The sequence below is a fragment of the Haliaeetus leucocephalus genome, unplaced genomic scaffold (genome assembly GCF_000737465.1).
Source record: "Haliaeetus leucocephalus isolate CR32 unplaced genomic scaffold, Haliaeetus_leucocephalus-4.0 Scaffold228, whole genome shotgun sequence".
Taxonomy (NCBI): Eukaryota; Metazoa; Chordata; class Aves; order Accipitriformes; family Accipitridae; genus Haliaeetus; species Haliaeetus leucocephalus.
Window position 1 is genome coordinate 21,450,834 of NW_010972664.1, and position 22,411 is coordinate 21,473,244.

Below are 22,411 nucleotides of genomic sequence, written 5' to 3' on the forward strand. Positions count from 1 at the left end.
GGGGAGTCAGCATGTGAATGTGATAAGAAAAGAATATGCTAGCACCTCTAAGGAGGGGGCAGGGAGAGTAAGAGTGAGATGAGGTCAAAAGGAACCATGTTGTGTTGGAGCCCACAATGTACTGGAGGAGCTGCTGGGGACAGTCCGGTGGAAAGCAAGGAGGAACGTGCTGGACTCATGCCAGCAGCATGGCACCACGACTTCCAGGTGTCACACCAGGCTGACCAACTTTGAGGAGCCTGAACCAAAGGGGAGGGTAAGCAGGGCAAGGTCCTTGGCTAATGATGCCCTGCAGCACACGTGCTCAGCCACAAAACTGCCGGGCCTGTATTTCTGCAGCCAAGGCCGGTGCCGACAATTGTATTGATTGAAGACCCCCTTTTCTATCCAGCACTGACCTCCGTCCTTTCCCCAGATCCAGGGGAACAAGAAAACCCTGTTAGCTCTTGGAGGGAGCAGCTGTCTGCCCTGGGAAAGGGTCCCAGAGGCTGCTCTAAGTCCCTCCCAGCCTTCCAAGGCCCCAGCAGTAAAGCTCCCTGAACAGGTGGGCTCTGCTCCCCTTTCCTGGCCCCATTCTCTGTGTATTACAAAACAAATAACCCATCGCTATACAATGTAAATATCTGTGACTGGGCAACTGTAGCAGACACTTGTGCATACTGAGATCAGCACTGGAGGACAGGGTGGCAGGTTGGGCCCATCCTCCTGGGCTCCTCCAGTGTGGAGGCCCCTTACATCTCCTTGGTGCTCATTCTCTTGGTCTTCTCGGCCGTCTCCTGGAGAAAGAGAGTACAAAAGTGAAGCTCCGCACTGACGCAGGAGCTGGCAGTGCCCTGAAAGCTTTGGTTCATCCACAAGCAGCGCCGACACTGGCTTACACCTCAAAGCCTCACACCTGTATTTGTCCCCACAGGCAACAGAGATCCCCCTTTACTGTGCTCCCCCTTCCACCAGAAGTCTCCAAGTGACAGAAGCAGAGGGAACCCTCTAAGCAAGGAGACGCTTAGTGCAAGCAGACCTTCCCAGCCTCAAGCTAACCTGATGCTTCTGCAGTTCCTGAACGTATCTAGCCAGCTCCTCCTCAGTCAAGTCTTGATCAGGTCGCTGTCTCTGAGCAGGCACCTTCTCATTCTTCCCTGCAAACAGAAAGGGAGTTCAGTGTTATCGCAAATAAGGGATGCAAATTTCAGAGGCTGAACCACGTAGAACAAAAAGAGGCAGGTCGGCGACAGCACACCTCAAGCTTAGGAAGACTTTGCTGGAGGAAGGTGTGGGTTGGCTTCCTAGAAGGAGAATGGGCCTTGTGGCTGCCTGGGACTTCAGAACCTGTGTATCCAGTCTGTCCCCATCTCTCCCTCCCATGTGATAAATAATAAAACCACATGGCAGAGGCTGCATATTATTTAAAAGAAGCACCTATAATTAGTTCAAACATCTTGGCCTCTTGTAGGGAACAAATGGAAGCTCAGTGCTATCCAAGTACAATAACTGACGCCTAATGAAGAGGTAATTTAGCTCAGTGGAGATGCAGCTTGCTGATGTATCTGATCTGAGTCTTTGGTTTCATTATCCCTCTAACAATAGCCTCTAACCCCTCTGCTGCTCAGACATGGGCAGAAAGTCAAGGAATTGTCCCATTGCATGCTTCTGCCATGGATGCAGGGAACAAAGTAGACAGCAAGACCGGGTGTTGCATAGCAACTTTGAAGGTTGTTTCTGGGGAGGCAACAAAAAGAGCCTCTCATTTGGTTGCTTAACCTCTGAGACCTACTCACAGCTCCTCTGGCAGCTCTATCAGTATTACAGTTATCTTTTCTGAGGTGAGTTTCGGCTGCCACAGCCAAGTCTGGTCTGAGGTGATCCCAAAACCTCTGCTGCAGAAGGCCAGATAAATGTAAAAAACTCTGTACGTACCTCTTGCCGTTCCCCTCTCTCCTCTGCCCAAACTACTGGCTATAGATCTGAACTAATGTAGTGCTGACAGCTCCTGCACACCACTGAAAACAAAGCTCAAGCAAAGGCCTGGTTTCTAGGGAAGAAGGCCAGTAAAATGCAGCGCAGTGCTGGGAGAGTGGACATGGCTCCTTGAAAAGGACTCGTACATTTCCCAAGGCAGGGGAAAGCTGGCTTTACACTGGCCCTGGACCGTCTGTGAGAAGGCAAAACGGAGAGCCGATGTTGACGACCCCACCGTGACTTCTCACAATTGTAACATGGCTGTGAAAGTTGAAGAAAGGCCTTCCAAAGGCAGAACAGACAGACTAACAAGCCTGCCTTACTATGAACACCACCTCCCTTCATCTCCATCATCATTATTTTCTTCTACAGTTTTTATGGCAAGAAGCTAAAGTGCTTTCTTGGCATTACTGGATGAAGTCTCCTATCTCCCCTGGGGGGCAAGGCAGGACCCTAGCTCCTGCTTTACAGATACCATAAACACAGATACAGTGAGGATACTGACACACATACAGGAAAGCTGACTTGCTTACACCTACATGTATGGTTGCAGACAGTGACCTGTTCGGCCTGTGCATGCCCCAAGCCAGCTGGATGCAGAGTAGCTCTGGCCTGAAAGATTTGGTGCTGAATTTTCATGACACCAATCCAAACTACAAACCCCAGCAGCATTGCCTCCAACCCAGTTACACATTTTCTGGCCTCTAGAACAGAACCAGCTTGGGTTTGGCCAACACGGAGCACAGGGAGGGTGATGCAGAAGCCACCCATAGAGAAGCTGAGGAAAAGCTGGAGAGAGAAGAAATCTGGATAGCTAGTGCCCTCGAAAGATAAAAAGCAAAACCCCTTTTTGTACAAAACCAAGTACAGTAATTGCCTAGAGAGCATACAGACCCTCGCATGTCATTGCAGTGCACACCCAGTTCCCACAGGCACAGACGCAGCGGTTGCACTCCACCTGGGTCTCTGCTCCATCCTCATAGGTTTCATCTTCCAGGGCACACTCTAAAGAGGCACAAAACAAGGGCAGTGGTTGTGAGATAGCGAGCAGACTAAAGACAACATACTTTGGAGAAGCCTTGAGAGAGAGAAGAGGTACACAGTTTTGGGGGAGGCCTTCCTTCCCCTAACCACCAGAAGTTTCATAATGACTAAAACATTCATGCTGAATTTGGTGTGTGAACTCAGCCAAAACATAATTTGAGAAAGTCAAACACTTCATTTTGCTTCCTCAGAAGAACACATTTCAATTTCTCAATACCAAATGAAATCTCAATATTGGATTTGTTTGTATTTCCTAATCTGTTATACATAGAAGAGAACCCCCAAAGTGAAAGTTTTGGTTACTCTGAAACAATTGCTCTTCCGGGTGGGGAGAAGTTGGGGAAATGATTTGTGTGTTTGCCGTAGCCCTAAGAAAGAAAGGAAAAAAAAAGGTTTCTCATTTCAGCTCACATTTCTCCTCAAAGCTCTATTGTATGTTTAAGTCGAGGCCCCCAGAGCATTCAAGGGCCTGTATGGTGTTAAGTGAAAACCAGCTGATCGTGTTTTCCAGGGGAGGTGCAGCATCCCTCGCTTCCCACTAAAACAGGCAGCAGAGAGTTCACCTTAATATTCCCTACGAAGCATAGCCTCTGTCTGCTCCTTGGTGCCACCGCAGTGGGATGTAAATCTGGCACCTTTGGACCGGCAGCCCCTGAGGAGACAATTAGATGAATAGCTAGGCACGCCTGATCAGCAGAACACTAAGCTGCTTCCACGTGAACTGTAGCGCTAAGCAGGATTTGGAAGGATAGTGAACTTTGAGATGTTCATCAGGGAGGGTCTCTGTGTGAAAGGCAAAGCATAGCAGGACTTTGGTCTGGTCTGACTTTCCTAAGTTATCTAGACATGAACTCCTCACATGATTTATCTCCACACTGCTAAATACATGCCTTGACCTTCCAAGCATACCATATCCATTTAACCTACGCCCTTGCTTCTCAGATCCAAATGTTTTTCATCACAAGAGCTGTGGGAGCTCTGGGACAGAAAAAGCAGTACTTCTGACAATGCAGGGACAAGGGGTGCTGTCAGATGGGAGGTAGCGTATATCAACATTATCTCTGGGAGTGGAGTTACAGCATCCGATGTCTGGCCCAAAGCTGGTCTCTTTTCTTTCCTCCCTTCCCAGGACCCCTCTGGTTCCCCAATACAAGTAAGGAGTTCCTACTTTTCTCTGGTGGGTTGAAGGATGGGCTGAGGCACTTGAGAAATTCACTGAAGCTGAGCTTCCAGTCAGCATTTTCATCTGACAGCTCGATGAGGGCATCTACGCAGAGTCCCCTGAAAGGAAACACAGTGGCATGTTCTGTACGGGGCTGTACTAGGCTGGTTCCTGCTCTATTGGCTTCAGAGCACAGATGAGTAAAACCAGTAATAACTCGTAAGGTTCTGAGATGCCTGGCAGAAATGGCTTCTGTACGGAAACCTCAATGGATACAGACAAAAGAAAAACAGTCACAAAATACTCCCTGTCTGGCAAAGGGCCAGGAAATGGGGGGATATTCGGAACCGCAGGAATAGGACCCTGTTGACATCTACATGCTGTCACACAGGTAGAGATGCAAGCACAGCTAACCACAAGCAGCCTGTTCTCCTCATTGTTTCACACAGTGGCAGACACACAGAAAAAGGGAAACCTCTCAAACTATGTTTTTATGCGATGCTTGCACGAGCTCTAACTGCAGGCTGCCCATGAGCTGTGTTTTCCTACCATCTTCCTTGCACTGGATCTAGCTATCAGGCAAAAGGTGAGTAAGGTCCACTGGAAATCTGATTTATTAGGAAATAAAAAAGACAACAAATTTTCTGTCACCCAACTCACCTTCTGGCTGCACACCTGTAAGATATAAAGCAAAAGAAGGTTGGAATACATGGCTAACGTGAAGGGTAGGGGTGGGACTGCTCCTTCTGCCCGTATTCACACCTATTAATTAAGTGAGATTAATTATTTAACTAAGTGAGAAGCCACTTCATGCACAGTTATCTTTGTCAGTGCAAGCCCTAACTGATATTTTCCATGAGTGGATTTTCATGCCCCCTTCTACCACATCTGGCCCCCGGGCCCTCCTTCTGGCATCCTGTCCACTGCCCACCTGAGCAGCTTGTTGGTCTCCTGGTCCATGTAGGTGGTGATGTTGACAGCAGTCTCATTCTGCTCCACAAACTTCAGGAATTCAGTGGAGTCCAAGCGAGAATCACCATCGTCAAAGCTCTATAGGGGAAGATGGGAGGATGTGAGAGGGTCTGATTTATCGGTTCAGGGTAGCCCTTCCTTCTCCCCCTTCCATATGTACTTAGCATGTTTGAAGCTTCAGTGAAACAGGTTGCATCATCCCTGTTTTGCACGAAGGACAGAGGCTCAGAGAAAAGCAGCAACATATTCATACTAGCATCAAAACTGGGAGACACGATCCTAGCTTTGTTCTCACTGATAAGCTACACTGCCTCTCATTCACCTCCTGCTGCTTGATTTATGGCTCTAACCCCATTTCTTCTCTTTGTTCCAGCCAGCTCTTAGCCTTCTTATATACCTCCTGCCTTAAAGCAGACCAGTTGCATTCAAGGAGGTGTCAGCTTTCCAATATGTGCAAATCCAAAGCTGTGCCTAGACTGTGACAGTGACAAAAGGGAAAATCACAGGAAGCAATTTTCTGCTGATCCCAAAGAAGGAACAATTTAATGCAACAGCACAACGCATTGCCACCAACTTCTTAAGGTCTTGACAGGACTCCTGGCACTGAAAAGCAGAATTTTTAGCCCCGAATCCTGGCTGTACTCCCAAAGAAGTAATTGCATTTTGCTCTCCTGTTTGGAGATGTCATATCACAGCGCTGGGCACTCAGCAGGAACTGCTGGGCCCCCTCAGAGACAGCTGCATTGCAGTGAGGGGAAAATGAATTCTGCACACAGACTGCTGCTGGCTAATTCTTGCTGTGTGACTTGGGGCAGGTCACTGTGTCTCCTTGCGCGTGCTTCCAGGAATGCTGGAAGAGACACTGCCTGTTTTTACCTCTATGTGGTTCAGGAGAAACCTGTAGGGCTAGGAAAATTACTCTGTGTGCTGTAGCCTGCATATAACTGCTCCACTAACATGTTTCAACTTCTACTAGACTTTGAAACCTCTTGTCCCGCTATTTCTTGTGAAAGTGGCCGCCATTCCCTTAATGACCCAGACTCAGTTCAGTTAGTTTTCTTGCCTTTCAATGCTATGGTCTGCATTTACATGTTTCCCCAGAGACCCTCCAAAACAGAGAAGCTTCCCACTACCAGCCTCACTCCTCTTGAAATAATGTCCTTCAAGGTCATGGCCTGCCTGATGTACAACCCACATCCCAGTGATCCACACAAGTCCGGCTTCCAGGAGGGAAACAGCTTAATGACGCATCTACAAACCTCCCCATCAAGGAGAAAAGGGAAAAGCTTCATGTCATCTTTGTCTCCAGTGTTTATTACCTGCAGGGCAGGAATCAGGCCATTTGCAGGGCAGGCGTGCAGAGCCCCGGGACTGGGCACAGCAGAATTCCTCCAGTGACAGTGGACCCTCACTGGTGACACACATTAGTGTGTGTTTGAACCCAATTTAGTTTGCTTTGCTTGGATTTGTCCCAAGTTATTCCAAGCTCTGAATTCTGCTTTAAAAGTATTTCAAAGCTTTAAGGATTGTTGATATGGTGGATTACCACCTGACAGAGAAGGAAATTCCCCCTTTGGTCTGAGAAAAGGTACAGCTTTGTCATGGAAACTTTCACCCACTTGTGCCTGGGATCAGTGCTCCAGAAAAAGAGGGACAGTAAAGAGAACATGAAGCTGTCTGCCTCTGAGCTGCGGCCACGGGATTTCACCACCGCCCCAACAGGCATGGGGCTGGCAGGGGTGACCAGGCTGTGCCGTGGCGGTGGAGAAAGACCGTGGCTGGCTCATGTGTTTCAGTGAAGCCCATGGTCTGGGGAGGCTCTCCGTGAAGGCGGCTGGGGACAGCATGTTTGCAGGAGGAGGGACTGAGCAGCTCTACTCTGCAGGATGCTGCAGCTTTCGGGTGCCAGCGGGGGTGCCTGAGGCAGTAGGCCACAAGTGGGTTTCCACAGACGGAGCAGCATTAATGGCTACAAAGGCAAAGATGCTCTCTGGAGCGCAGGGACCAGCTCCTCTGTCTCACCAGGGGGTGCCATTGCCATGGCAAATTTGCTTGCAGCGCTAACTCCTGTCAGGCACCATTAATCTCTTGCTGTCGACAGCTTATGATTTAAACACTCTCCCCCTTTCCCCACCTGCTCCTCCAGCTCCACCCTGAATGCTTTGAAGTCTTTATCAGGAGCTGGGCGTGAGGGGGAGGGACGAAGCAGTGCATGTGGCAGGAGCATGGGAGAAGCGTGTGATCTGCTGGTTACAAAAGGAGGTGGGGATGGGCTGAGGGACAGACTGACAGGGAGGAGGGAAGACGAACGGGATTATTGCAGGGCCTGACACACACGGTTGGCTCCTCTCTCTCTGCAGAGCACTAGGGAACCGCCAGCTCTTGGCCACAACTAGGTCATACTCACTACTTGCAAGCAAATATTCCGCTTGAAGCCCCCAAGTGTCCCCTATCCCCACCTCAACATGGCCTTGGGACCGTCTGGAACAAAGAATCAGCAGCCTCTGCCCTGGCTTCCTGCTCCTTCTACTTCCATTTCCAGCACTTTCACCCATCTTTTCTCCTCTGGCTATCTTTTGTGCCCTGAGATCAGTTCTCCTCTCCCCTGCCACAGGCACACCTGGCCTGCCCTCCTCCTTTTTCCCAGGGCAGGTCAGATCCACAGGGATGCTCCAGTTCTGGGCTGTCCCATAGCCATGTCAGTGGCTCTGTCAGCAGCTGCTGCAGGCAGCCTGTAACACATCATACTGTAGGACATACCAGAGCTTTCTGGCCCCCTGCTTCACAGGCCCATCACACACTGGAGCCTCCTGGCTGGAGACATGGAAGCTGCTTTGCAGTGACAGGGCAAGAAATGTTCTCTGGCCTCCGAGGCAGGCACTGCTCTACTTGCCTTGAAATACTTGTCCAGGACTTCGCTGTAGTTGCTGCCCTTGGAAAACCAGCCATCTGGGATAATCTCAGCTTCCAGCCACTGGATGACACGGCGACGAAGTTCGTCCCTGTCCGACTGATAGCAGACGACTGTCATGGGAGAAGGTGTAGCGGAAGAAAAAGCAAGGATGAGAGAAATGAAGTTGGCAGGGAGACCACAGAGAAACGACTGGAAATAAAAGCCAGCGCACCAGCCCTGATGGCAGGTTGCAGGCCCCTCTGTCCTTGGTCCTTGGAGATGCTCCAGGGCCAGATCAAAGCAGGGGCGCCATGTGCTAAACGGCAGATGGGCTGTGGGTGACACCGTGTGGCAAAGCCAGAAAATGACACCCCTGCCAAACACCTTCTGCCTTCCAGTCCTCAAAGCTTGCGGAATAACAACCCGGGGCTGACTCGTCTTGGTGTGAAGAGTCTCCAGATTGAGGGAGGAAGGTGACTGACTGGCCCTGGACAGTGTTCCCAGGCTTCCCGATGTCAAGTACCAAAACTTCCATCCTGTGCAAGGGCAAAGACTAGACTGAGCAAGCCGCTGTCCCCAAGACTTGAATTTTAGAGCCTACTATCTCAGGAGATTTCGACTTGCCCACTCTGATTGGAAACGAGAGGGCATTAAGTTGGGCTTGTTCACAGCGCTCTCCATAGTCACAGGTTTCTCTAGGTGGGCATCACCTTGTGTGCTAATACTGAACAACGTATTTAGAAGCAGAACTGAAACCCTAGATGTTCTCGCTTCTGTGAGTCGTCACACCCACCCAGACAGAGGTCAATCAAGCCAGAAGGGGAGTCAGTGTGCATTTGTGTTGCCTACACACACCAAGGATCTCCTTCCGAATCCAGTGACTACAGTCACGACCAGACAGACAGATGAAATAAAAAGCCGTAGGGATTCTGCATGTTTAATGTTGAACTTCCCCGAAACTGCTTTGAGGTGGTGGCCATGCCCTGACACGGTCCTCTCCCTTAAGCCTGTATGAGGGTTTCCTCTCATCTGTCCTGGGAAGCTGAAGTTGATGATTATACAGCTCCAGCAGTTAGAGGCCATGGATGGGAAAAGGGTCCCCTGATGAAGCACGGGCCATGGCCCCAAAATCCAGTCCAAGTACACGAGGCAATGCATAAGGGAAGAAACCAGGCACAGAGAATCAAAGAGACTTGTTGGCTGATGGGAGAGGTGGTTCAGCTACACCTCCTGACTCCCCAGACAATGCCCTTCATTATATAGTGCTGTCTCTCTGCCCTGCACCCATCAGTTAATCACTCCTGAAGCAAAGTCTCCTTTCAAAAGAGTGCTCGTGGAGTTAGGGACATAGCTCCACAGTTATCGTGTCTTAGATCCCCAATGAAGTCTGCAAAAGCGCGTCTCTTCCCTCAGGCTGTGATGAACACAGCTTGTGTCCCTAGGGGCAAACTGGGTTTCATTGCACCTTGTACATGCTCAGAGTCCCTGAGACATCCCAGCACAGTGAAGAGCCCAGGAGATGTATGAGCTCTGAAAGGTTACCCAGGAGTAAAGAGCTGGGCAATCACATTTCAGCTGATGTATCAACTCAGGCTCTGCTACAGCCAGTGCAGAGGTATGACTTTGACACAGAGCTGTGCAACTCCCCCAGCAGACCTTCCTCCCCATCTCTTTTCCCAAATGCATACAGAGGCCCCAGCCATGCAAGGAGACGGACTCACCTGGACTTGCAGCTGGATTCTCAGACTTCTTTTCTGTTAATGAAAGACAGAAGAGGACATTTCTGATGCAACATGAGGCAATACGAACCTCTTCCCACCCTGGGTGTCACTTGGGCAAGAGCAGAGGAACCTGGGAGTCTTCAGAAACACGAGGGCCTGGAACATCTGTCGCCCCGAGGGGAGACTGAGGACTGTTTAGCCTGAAGAAGAGAAGGCTCAGGGGCAATCTCATCAATGTTTATAAATCTGATGGGAGGGAATGAAGAAGACTGAGCCAGACTCTTCACCGTGGTGTCCAGTGACAGGGCAAGAGGCAGTGGGCACATATTTATACACATGAAATTCTGTCTGAACATAAGGAAACAGGTTTTTTTACTGTGCGGCTGGTGTGGGGGTGAGTTAAACAGCCCTACCATTGAGACAAAATCCTTGCTCCTGAAGTTCTTGAGGTCCCTCATGAACAGGGATGGCAGTATGGGCTTTGGGGGTTTATCCTGAGAGTCTGACCTTTCCTCAGCAGGTAGACTGAGACACCTGCCTGGCTGAATCCACGAGCTCAGAGAGAGGCAGGCAGGAGCAAGAAGTTGTGTCCCGAGTGCCCTCATCCAGCATCCCAGGGAGACAATAGCTCCAAGATCCCACCACAGCCAAGGTGTCAGGGTTCTGAGTACACTAATGAGGGCCTCCATCCACACTCCCTACCCATGAGCCCAGGGGCTCCGTTTCAGCTGATGTCTCGGCCCCTAGCCCTTGGCTGGGATTACGTTGTAGGTATGCCTGTCTCCAGCTCTGTCGCAACCATTCCCATACCTGCCATAGACCCTGTTGATCTAGGCCCTGACCTGGTGACTGTCTTCCCACCTTGATCTCAGACCTGCTATAGACCGCATCACTACAGACTTGTCTGGCAATTACTGGCCTGTGCCCGATTCTGGTTACCGTCACCAGACCTCATTTTGTGGCTTGACTTCAGGCCTACTTCATCACCACAAACTTGCCTGGTGATCTGGACTCTTGGTTGAACCTGGCTGCCGTTCCCAGGCTTGCCCTGTTTATCCCACTCAGCTACTGTGGGACAAGGTCCTGGCTGGTGAAGCCTCTGCCTTGCCTTGTTATCATGCTCGGCTTCCGACTCTCCCTCCCTTACAGTGTAGCTGGCCCTCATCGCCGGGGTTACCTTTACAGTGGCCATCGTAATCCACCTGGATCTTGGAGCCAGTGAGGCAGGCATCACGGTGCAACTCACAGTGGTTCAGGTACGTCTTGCCATTGCTACCGCACACAGGCCTCTTGTGAGGTTTGCATTGCTGTGAGAGAAGCCAGAGAAGACAGCATTTTACCTGCCTCTTCGGGACAGCTAGAGGGAGGCAGGTGAGTCCCAGCATCAGCCCAACTCAACAGAAGCCCTTGGCACAGCCTCCTTGGCCCAAAAGGTGTTTGGAACAGGCTGAACCCACCCATCGTCACCCCGGAAAAACCTGCACAGGGAAGTCTGTGGGTGTGGGTTCAAAGGCTTTGCTTTATCCCAGCCTCTGTCACCACCACCACAACAGGAGCCTTCCCGAAAGCAGAGCCCAGCAGAGAAAATCAGTGCCCAGCATAAATACTGAGCGTAATCCTGCAACTGCTGCTGTATGTGCCATGGACATGCCTGCCCGGAGGTGTTTCTGTGAATCTGTTCTGTGCACCTCTGCTTGCTCAGCTCTGTTGCATCTTTTTGTAGACTCTGCTCCACCTTTCTGTAACCGAATGCAGAATAAGCCATCAGCCACAAGCAAACAGCACAGCCTACAGCAGAGGGAGAGTTCACTGGTGCCACTGTTCAGGCTGTGGGCTTCCTTCTCCCATCCCTTTCAGTCTGGCCAAGCCTACCCAGAGTGACAGACTCTCTTCCTGTTAACGGGGCATTTTACTCTCCAGTCCCCAGGCTGGCCACGTCAGAGCTGCAGGCTCTGAGGGAAGTGGGAACAAAGAGCCACATGCCCATTCCCAGGAGCCAGGCAGGAACGGTTTGAAAGCAGGGCAGAGCAGAGTAGGGAGGCAGTGTGTCTCTACAGCTGGGAAAGACTCTTCTAATCATCTCTGGCTCCCTGCTGGATGGAGCTATTCATCCTCACAGCACTCTACCACAATTATTTCCATTTTACAAAAGCTGATTTTTAGTAGGGTGCTTGTAACCTCCTCAAACCAGATGCCAGTGAGGGCAGGCTTTCTTGGAGCTCGCAGACCGCTCCCTAGAGTGCCCTCCAAAGCTAGCGGCATATCAATACCCTACTGGGCTTTCCCAACAAAAGACCTCCAGCCAAGTCTCCTGTGAGTGTGAAGACCCTAGGCAGTTGTGCGAGCAGCACAGCTGCAAGCCCCAGACAATATCTACCCTACAGGGCTCTTCCCCCACACCACACTGGGAAAGGCCCTCCTGTTTGAAGAGCCAGTGTGAATTTGCAGCTGCTCCAAAACAGCCGTAGCCTCATCCCGTCATGAGATCCTTCCAGCGACCAAAACCCAGCCGGGGGGTGATGGTGGTGACACCCGTCCCTGATGCAGAACCTGTGCTGCCCTCATACCTCAATGCAGAGGCAGGTTGGCTCTCCCTTCTCAGTCACTGCACACTCCCGCCCAGCTCCACAGAAAACATTGGCACAGATCTTGGATTTGCTCCTTGGCTCTTCCTGCAAGATACAAAGAAAGAGACACAAAATACTTCAAGTTACCAGGAAGAGCAGCAAAACAGCTTTAAAAAATAACACATTTAACTTGTAGACTGGACCAAAGAGCACCAAGGTGGTAAGGAACAGATTATAGAACAAGAGAGACATGACTGCAATAGATGGACAGCTCAGATGATAACCAGGAACAGACACAAGAGCTAGGGCTACAGCCCCAGCAAGAGAGGGCTTCCTTGAGGTCATTCCCGGACAATCACCTAGGACAACTGGAGCAAACGTGAGCAAGAGAAAGTCTAGCATGAATGGCAAGAATAATTCGCTCATGCCAAGGACTGCCATCTTCAAAATTTTTTTCATGGAGGGTAGGGAGCAGAAACGTCTTTGCTTGAAACATTTAAGAAGAAGGTGAACATAACCCTGGAGAAAGGTGTGATACCAAACAGGCAGAAAAAATTGCCATCGGGCACCAGATAATGCCCCTGTCACAAAAAAAACTTCACAAAACTACAGGACCCATTATCTTGCCTCCACTGGTCAAGATTAAACACTTCAAAGGAAGAAACACTGTCATAAATAATTATACAGCAACCTTCTCTGAGAAAATTTCTTCTGGTCCCTGACAGCCAGCAGTTGACTTATGCCCTGCAGCACAATTTATATGCTTTAAAGTTTTCTCCTAGGCAAAGTCATCAGAAGTATTCTTGTTGTTCACATAACTGTCAAATCCTTTTTTTTGAGTCCCACTGCGTTCCCAAACTGATGACACTTAGCAGGGAAGATTTCCACAGGTTAATCATGTTTTCAATAAAACCAGCATTTACTTTTATCAGTTTAATCCCTTTTTTCCTTAGGCTTTTAAAAGAGAAGACACTTCCAGGGGTTCAGAGTTGGGACACCCTGGTTTATTTCCCTGCTTTGTCATTAATTTCCTTTGTGACTCTCATTTCATCTAACATTTTCCACCTGTACGTTAAGTATCTGGTTCAGGCTAGCCAACTGGCTTCCTCAACAGTTTTGTATCAGAGACAGAATATTGAGGAATGTAAAATAACCAGTGGGATAGGTCAATCACATCTGCTGTGACTCTTCTGTCTAATATACAAAGCGTTTTTTTACCTTCTCATCCGAGTATTATTCTTAACCTCTGCTCATTTGTGGTATCTTTGTACCTCCATTATATACTTTTGAAAGTAGGTGATCAAAAAGGAGCAGAATTTGCCTGAGGAGCAAGCATTATTGATACATTTAATAACAAATGCTGAGCACATTTTTTTCTCCTATTGCTTCTTTATCCTAATTTGGGGGTTTTTGTTTTGCTTTTAAACCACAGTTTCACAGTGAGTTGCTGTCTTTACTGAGCAGCCCACAGTGACAGTCAGATCATTTCCTGAACGACCTTGCCCTGGTCTTCAGAATATTTTGTCTGCCGGCCTACTGCACAGTCATCAAGCCCAAGAAGGTCTTTTCAAAGCACTACAGGATTCCCTCCAGGTTCACATAATGACAAACACCTTCCTTACTCTCTGCAAGTGTTCCTATCTTGCTGCTTATCCTGTAAAATAAAAATATAATATTCAGACACACCAGTCTTAGCTCAGAAATGTGCAGTGTCCCAGACCTGCTCACCCCATGAAGACAGTCAAGAGACTGTCCTCCCATTGCTCTTTCGTCCTCCTTTCACATATAATTTCTGAGCTATGAAAGACACTCTGCCCCTTCTGCCGCATCCACCTCTCTTTAGTTGCCTTCTGGTGGAGGGCTGGGGTAAATGATCTAGGCGCTTCTGGTGTGGGATGGAGCAACGTGAGTGCTTCACCGCACAAAGCGACCTCACACAACTTAGGGCAGGAAAGGAAGAATAACTCATTTTGCAAAAAGCACAAAGAAAAAACAAATTTTCCCAGGCTGGAGTCTAACTAGGGCACTCACACACCTAAAATACACTGTAGATACCCAAATGCTGATCCATTTAAAGGGTTTGGAACAACATGCCCATCCCTTCACTGAGCCAAAGACCAGAAAAAACCAAAAAAGAACTAGACACAGCTTTGAACTGCCACCCACCAAGGTCTGTAATCCAAGTGCCTGGCAATAGATGGCAGTACTCTGCCTCTCCTTACCCATGGCCAGGCAGGACCACCAGCAGCAAGCTCCCAGCTGCGCCCACCGATGCCAAACCTGGCTCTTGTCTCCTGGCCTGAGAATTACAGCACTGCTACAACCACAGCCGGCCTCGGCAGGTGTCCACAGGGAACGAGCTGGGGATGCAAGACTCTTCTCCCCTCGACAGTTTGCTGGAAACCAGGCCTGTGACGCGGCCGTCCTGGCCACAGCTCCCTCCCTGTACTGCCAGAGCCCGGGAGCCATCCCGCAGCTCTCCCACTGGGACCTGGGGTGGGGATGCTGGCAGGGTGACACCGCCAGAACAGCCTCCTGCCAGGCTAGAGGGCCACGTTACTCTGATTTTTCTTATTAATCAAAGCAATATGGTTTGCCAGTTGCTGCTTTTTGTTGTTTTAAGCTGTCCTAGGCTGGCAGTGGGTCGGAGCTGGTTGCCACGTCCCGGCACGGCTGTCTCCACCCCGGGGGTTTGCCAGAGAAAGAAAAGAATCGAGCTGCTCTGCCTGCCTGCCCTCTCACTCTGGCACAGGGTTTCTCAGACTCAGCATGCTCATCCTCCCTCCCGGCAGCAGCAGCCGTGGCAGCAGTTACCAGGCTGGGTGCTGGCTCCACCTTTATTTAGTAAAAGCAGCTCTCAGCGTCCACCCCAGTTCCCAGAGCAGTAACTCAGCTCCCTGTGCCCTCCACTCTTGTAATGCTCGCCCCACAAACTGTACTCTCTCCACCTACAACCTACAAACCATAGCCCCTTCCACTCGTATGCCCCCCTCCCAAAATCCCCGAGACTCTCACCTCCTTCTTTTACCAGACATCACCTCTACCGCTCTACATGTACCCTACCCGGCATCTGCAACCTGACCCATTGCTGCTGCTTTGCAGGTCGAGGTGTGCTCTTCTGCCAGGTGATAGCAGCTGCTGCTGCAGATCCTGCCTTCACCTCCTGCAAGAGCCAGAAACATTTTCCTCCGCCAGCCTGCACACAGATGAAGTTAGCAGTTGCCACCGCTACCGCTTGGTACGGCCACACAGCTCTAAGGTGGTTCACGGCATACCGCAGGGTGGGAGCTCTTTCTAGCTGCTCCCAGCCACCTTCCCGGCAAATGCCCGAGTCTCCTGTGCGGAACTGGGAGCGTAACGGAGATGGCGGTGGACGAATGGATGAGTACGGTGGGGGTCTGTGAATGAGGCTTTATAATCTTCACTCCTGGTTCTCTGGCAACCTCCCAGGTGCTACTAGCTGAACTAGTTTCTTGTGAGAGATATTCTGATCTTACCTTGGACCGTGTTATGTTTGCTCTTTATAAAGCTCCATCTGCCGGAGTCATGCGAGTAAGCGTGGATGGCAGCTGCCACTTCAATATTAAAGAGCTCGTCCTCGCACGTACCATGTAAAAGCTTGAAAACATGAACTGCAAAAGTTTAAATGCAAGGTCACACACAGAAAAGACTCCACAGTGTTTCAGTGTCACTGCCCTTAAATTAATTTCAGGATTCGTGGACTGGCATCACGGTTTTTACATTGCTTCCTCCCTGTGAGCTGTCATTGCCTTTTCTGTCACCGTGGGCTTGGGAAGTGTCACTTGTCCCTGTGCACAGCGCGCTCAGGCAGGCGGAAGGGAAAGGGCAGAGACTCGTTATTAATTGCTGCACGGTGGCATTTACACTGCAAGCCGTGACAAGGCAGTTCCTCTCTTCTGCCTTGGGTAAGTTGCCCAAGCTCTCTCTGTTTGGGCAATGCTTTTAATTACTCCTCTGCTGCCCGGAGAGCAAGCAGGAAGGTGTAAAAGCAGCGAGCACAAAGCCAGGGCAGGAGCACCTGGATTCCGGAGCATCTGCCACAGCACAGGGGCACTCCTGATTCTTCACCCCATGGCCTCCACAGAGGCAACGACCTCCCCAGACATCTTCTTGGGCAAAGACACAGAGAAAGCTGCTCACCACGGCTCACGGGCCAGAAACTCAGGGTGGCCGGGCAGCATCAGGTACGCATAGCCCAGACCGTCTGCCGAATGGGGACAGGAACGCACACTGCTTTTGGGGGGCCAGGAAGTGTTAACCCATGGATGAAGGGTTCTTGCATGCGAACGGGCAAGTGCCAAGCAGAAGACCTGAACTGACAGCGCAGCTAGCCACACGCACTGCTTCTGCCTCAGCTGTTGCTTCCTGGGGAACAAGGAGGAAAAAGAGACATTTCCAAGGTATCCGCGGGTGAGAAAGCCTGTGGCAGCGCTGATGCTGAGGGATTACCATGGCAACCGGCAATGAGGGGCCTCAAGGTGGAAAGCTAAAATTAGGCAGCGGGAAGGGGCTGTTTCTCCTATCTAGCAGCAACCGGCGCTGAGGAGTCAGACCCCCAACACAGCATAAGCACAGATGTCAGGAACATTTCCGAGCCCCTGCCTGCGTCTGCATGTCCGGGACCAGGCATGGCTCAACACATCAACACACGGTGCCATGTCCGGGTCTGCACGGGGTCCCGAGGTCCTGCGAGCTTCCATGCCTGCTCTGCGCTGGTGGGACTACATGAAAACACTGCGGTGTCTGCAGCAAGATATATGTGTGACTGCACGCACGAAGGAAAAGAGGCATCGTGGCTCCTTGGCTTTGCAAGGGAGCTGCTCGCTGAGGCTCTCCTTTGGCTGCTCCCTCCCTTGGCTCCTGCTGAGCCACCACTGCCTGGTATAACTTGGTGGAAATAGGGACTTTCCCAACCAACCTGTGAAAGCTGAAACCATTAACAGTTCAGCGACAAAACACCTCCGTAAGGAAGAACAAGCTTCCACCTGCAGAGAAGAGCTGTGCAAGCAGCTGCACGTCCACAGTGCCCCACTGCCCGAAGGGAGCAGCAGGGATTTCTGCCATTACGCATGCTCTGGGAAATGAGCAGGGAGACCGCCCTGCTGCGAGATGGGGAGTTAATGTGCTTGAAAACAACCCTTCAGATTGCTTTTTGTTTTCTGCACATCCTTCCATACAAAATCTCCTCTTGGAGATCTCAAAAGTCTTTTTCTCAGAAGCCCATGCTGCACTGGAGAAATACTACCTGCTGTCCTGCTCCTACTGACACGACTAAAAAGCTTTTCTGCTATCAGTAGCGACTCTAGGTCTTTTTCCTCTTTTGGCATCAGTTTGTGGCAATCCATAAAATGACTTGACCCCTCACATAATGCTCTGTGCTGTTTGCTGTAAAATCAAGGCTTTGCATTTTTGCCCTCTCTGATGTACAAGGAAATCAAAGTGCTCTAGAGCTGTAGCACTGAAAGCTCCTCTGGGAGGCAATCCCATGTATTATACAAACTTGAGTACTACACAGATAAGGCAAAACCGAAGGGCACCAAAATGATGTCTGGGATTGTGAGGCTTGCACAGATTCTCATGCCTCGGGGAAGGCAGCAGCAAAAGCTGGGAGGAAGTTTTCAAATATAACCAGTACAACTCACAATAGACTCCCTCCATGCAGCTTTGCAGCTATGTATTTCAGCCAGTCCTTCCTGTGTCTTCCCATCCACATCCCTTTTGCCTGTTCCCTGCCATGACTGACACAGAAGTAGGGATATAAGGGGTCTCTGAACGTGCCAAGGTGCCACCTGTAAACAGCGCTGCCTGCACAATTTCTAAACCAACTCAACATCCAGCCACAAAACCTAGCACTTCGTTCAGCTGTTGTCTTGGCAATGTTTTCTCCTCAACACAGAAAGATCTGGAGACACGAAGTGCTAGGTCAACAATGCAGAAAGCTAATACGAGAAGCCACGTCTCCCGATTCCCAAACCTCCTTTCTCCCATCATGGGGCTGGGAGGGAGAAGCACTGTGTTCTGCTGTGATATCCAAAGAGAGGGCTGGGCAACAGAGCAGCTCGGGGTGGGGGGGATCAGGAAAACTTAGCAACTCCTGTACAGCGATGGCACTGAGAAAGCATTTGGCTTGTGCATTTCATCCCATCATCCAAGCGTGCTTCCAGGCAAAACGGCTCCTTCGGCAGCACGCACGTTTTGCTGGAGGGCACGCATGGGCAGGCAGCCTGTCACCTCCCGCCATTTGTGCGGCCGGCTCTGGCAGCACATTTGTCCCGTTGTTCTCCTTTGTGACTAACAAGCAAAGCGCTCGTCCCTCCCCGCAAACCTGACCTAATTCCTGTGGCAGCTCCCTGGATCCTCTAACGCGCTGGTGTGACGGGGCGGAAATTTGGCAGCAGCGTAAACTGAGCAGATTAGCGTGAAACGAGCAGGCACCCCTGACGATGGGTTTGCCATAAATAGATAGGTCAGGCAAACATTGCAATTTCTCTTCCCTAGGGCTATTGCCTCAGGACATCTGCAGACTCTGGAAGAAACCCCACGCAAATTACCCTTAAGTCTGACTTGGAAGGTTTGATTTTCAGTTGTCAAAGATAAGATGGAGATAAGCCCAGTGTGGGGGGATTGAACCACAATTCCCAGTTCGGCTCCCTGATAAAAACCTACCTCCCAGGACATCGCCGCTATTAGGAGGACACAGTGGGCTGTGGAATGATCCTTATCCTCTACTCTGGAAGGAAACCTGCCATCAGAGCTTGCTGTACCCACTGGCGCAGGGTTACACCAGGACCCAGCTGCACCGTTCCTCAGGTCTGGTGTTACCCAGTCCCAAACTGGCACCCTCTGGAGCCATCCCGCCCCTCAGGAGCTCCCTCTCCCTTACCTCTGGGAGGCACATAGTACATGTCCTGTGCCTCAGACCAGCAAAGGTGTTGATTGGCAGCTCAGAAGGCCCGAAAACAGGCTGCCCCCAAGCTAGTTAGTTAAAAAGGCAAAGAAAATATGTTTGTGAGGCAAAGTCTGGACCAGTGCTGGATTCCCCAAGGCACTGTGACCAGACACATTTGACAGCGTTAACAACATCCTATTTGAAGGGTGTCAGCATGAGGTCTACACTGGATACACCATTAAAACTTCAGGATTCCTCCTCCCCCAAATCCTAAAGCCGTCCTGCGAGCAGCAGAACTAATGAAGCCCAGTTTCCAACAGCTCTCTGCACGGCCTGTCAGTTAGTTACAGGGCAGCGTATGGACTCCTTCCTGGGGAGGAGGGGGGGGGATGTCTTTGCAGGCCCCTCTCATTAAGCCAGTCACCTAGAGTCAAAAAACCAGCTGGATCCCATTATCTCGGAGGCCTCCACCGCTTTATCAGCTGTGGCGGAAACAGGCTGATAGATTCAAGACTCACTGGAGGCGAGAGACAGGCGGGCACAGACAGCCTGCTGACATAGCTTTGCTTCCTTAGGGAACCAGGCTGCAATTCCTTTGCAGAGCCCCATGAAACACCCCTCTGGCTCAGCCTCTTGTCTCAGCACCACTACTGCTCACAGCCCTCACCCCAGTCCCCCCGCCGTGACTCCAGCCCCCCTTAGCCTCCCCCACACTGACCCTCGTCCTCCCTCCCCAACGTTTTCCTTGCGTTGGAGGACAGACCCCATCTCTTTTCTGCTTTCATCCATCCCTGGGAGCTTCCACTACTGAAGTATTTCAGCCAGCTGCAATCCAGGGCTGCAAACAGCCCTCCAGACACAGCGCTGGGAGCTGCCGCGCTCCCTGCGGGATGCTGGCTACGGAGAAGCACATGTCCCAATCCAGTCCCCAGTCACCACCCCCCTTCCCAAATCTTTCCCTGTATCTCTTCCTATTCTGAGCCAACATCTAGGACTGGCTCACTAAGTACATCGCACAACAAAATGCAACCCCTTAAAGGCTTTTGAATACTTAATAGATGAATATTTCATGGCAGCTGACTTTTGCTAATGGGAAACAAGCCAGACTATACGTCTCTGCCCATGCTGGGAATCAGGGCATGTTCCCAGAAAACCTGGATGCAGAGACAAGCAGGCAAGAGAGGAAGGGACCTGCACCTCTGGGAGGTCACAGGAGGCTCCCTCTCTGCAAAACCCATACCTCACCCATTTGTGGGTAACCATTCCTGCCTTGCTGGCTGCTCAGTCCGTGATCCATGAACCAGCCGTGTCCATATCAGAGCATTGAGCGTGAGAGTGGTGAGGCTCTAACTGACCTCTGCGATTGAGAGGAGCCCATCAGGTCGGCAACGTCTGCATGAGGCCATAGAAAAACAACATTGCCTGTGGCAGCCTGGTTGTGGGTATTTGTCGGTGGCTCTGTCAGGGAGATGAAGGCGTCTGATGCTACTACTGCCACAAAAAAGACTGCTGTGGCAGTATCGCCTTGCAGAGACTGGCGGGGTGGATACAGAGAGCTCTACCTCCCCACTGACCCCAGTGGGTATATGGCCTGGCCCCCTGACAGGGACTGCAGCCCAACACACCAGCCATGGCTTTCTCGTGTGCCACAGCGAGCTGGCAGGAGCTGGTGCCTGCAAGGAAAGGGAAGCAGGAGTTGGGAGGAAGGAGGCTTTTCTACCCACAACCTAATCAAGAAGAGAAAGGCAGCTGCCAAACAGCTGATTTCTCTTACAGTGCGATGCTAACAGTTATGGAGCCAGGCACACCTCTCTCGGGGACTCCACTGCGTGAGGACTCTGTTTTCCCTTTTAAGCTGGAAGGAATGTCTGTGCTCTGGCCCCCACAACCTCATATTTTCCACCACAAGGCAATGACCGGTGAGGCCCCATAAGGGGAACAATGACATGAGAGTCTGGGGAAGAGGAAATCTCTACTGCAAACAAGTCTGGAAAATGGCTGCTAGAAGGAAGGGAGCTTGTGTCTGGCAGCACTCTCCCCGCTGCAGCCTCGCTCTGCCGCTCACCCTAAAACCCCCCTCACGCTCACAGCCTCAAAAACGTAAGGGCTCCAGACTGCACTCTCTCTTAACACTCTTCCCTCCGCCCATCCCTGCAGCACTTCTGGAAGAAGGGGCTGGATTCCCTCCTGCCGCATCACGCGGTGAAACTGCCAGCTCCTCTGCAGCCACCAGGAACTTTCTTGCTAGCACTGGCTGCCGGCGAGGCACGGAGACAGATCAGAGACTGATTTGTGCACGCCAAGCCAGCTGGAGAGGCTTCAGCTGTGAGCAGGGCAGAGTCAGTCCCACGGGAGGAGAGGAGGTGCTGCTGCTGCTGCACCGCAGTTCTCAGGGGGAGGAATCCGGTTAATCACTTCGTGTTTGGATAAGAAAATAACCCTTGCACACAGGGAAGGATCCTGGTGCACATGAAAGGTCCTATGTGAAGTTAGTCCCACAGGATTTGTGGGATGAGATTGGTATCATACTCCTCATGTGACAGACTGAAAAAGAAAGGCCCAAGGGAGGGGATTTGCTCAAGAACTACCAGAAGACAGCAACTCAGTTCCCTTTGCTCCCTGGTCCGGAGCCAGGACCACTTCACAGTCATACTCCTCATTGGGGCATGACTCTCCTTCCCAGACCCTGAGTGCCCTGGGCCAGGCTCTGTTTTGCCATGGCTGGGCTTCTGGGAACCACAATTCTCCATCCTGCTTTGTTTAAAATAAATATAATTTAAAAAAAATAATAAAAACAATACCAGCATTGACTCCTGACTTTCAAGAGGAGGGGGCTGTCCTGTACGTGGGTAGCACATGAGACAAGTCACAGCACCTTAGGAGTGGTCAGAGGAAGCCCTTGCCAACAGGAGGGTGTGAAGGAGGAGGAGGAGGAGGAGTTCCTTCTCAGGGCAGGCAGGCAGAGGGTGAGCACTGTCCCTGGCCTCCAGACCGGAGCAAAGCTGTGGAGCACAGACTCCTCCTAGCAATTAAACACAGACAACATCACCTCTCTCCTTCTCCAAGCACACCCAGGCTCAGCGGTAAAAGGAAGGTTTCTCTGCCAACTGGCATTTTCCAAAAGGCATGCTCCTTCCATTTGCAGGATGCAAGAAGTCCAAGTCCACAGAGCCCAGCACCAGAGCC

At 50.9% G+C, this 22,411-nt stretch overlaps 1 protein-coding gene across 1 annotated transcript; it reads right to left on the reverse strand.

Annotated features, from left to right (window-relative positions):
- Positions 1-19,241, reverse strand: FSTL1 (follistatin-like 1). The gene is made up of 13 exons (XM_010567681.1): positions 19,220-19,241; positions 16,487-16,540; positions 15,813-15,947; positions 15,548-15,651; positions 12,316-12,420; positions 10,926-11,055; positions 9,749-9,781; positions 8,028-8,158; positions 5,094-5,212; positions 4,169-4,281; positions 2,851-2,961; positions 1,039-1,136; positions 1-776 (listed from the first exon to the last, which is right to left on the reverse strand). Exons 1-13 carry the CDS (start codon positions 19,239-19,241, stop codon positions 732-734), a joined length of 1,200 nt encoding a protein of 399 aa, XP_010565983.1. The 3' UTR covers positions 1-731.
- Positions 19,242-22,411: the final 3,170 nt, after the last annotated feature.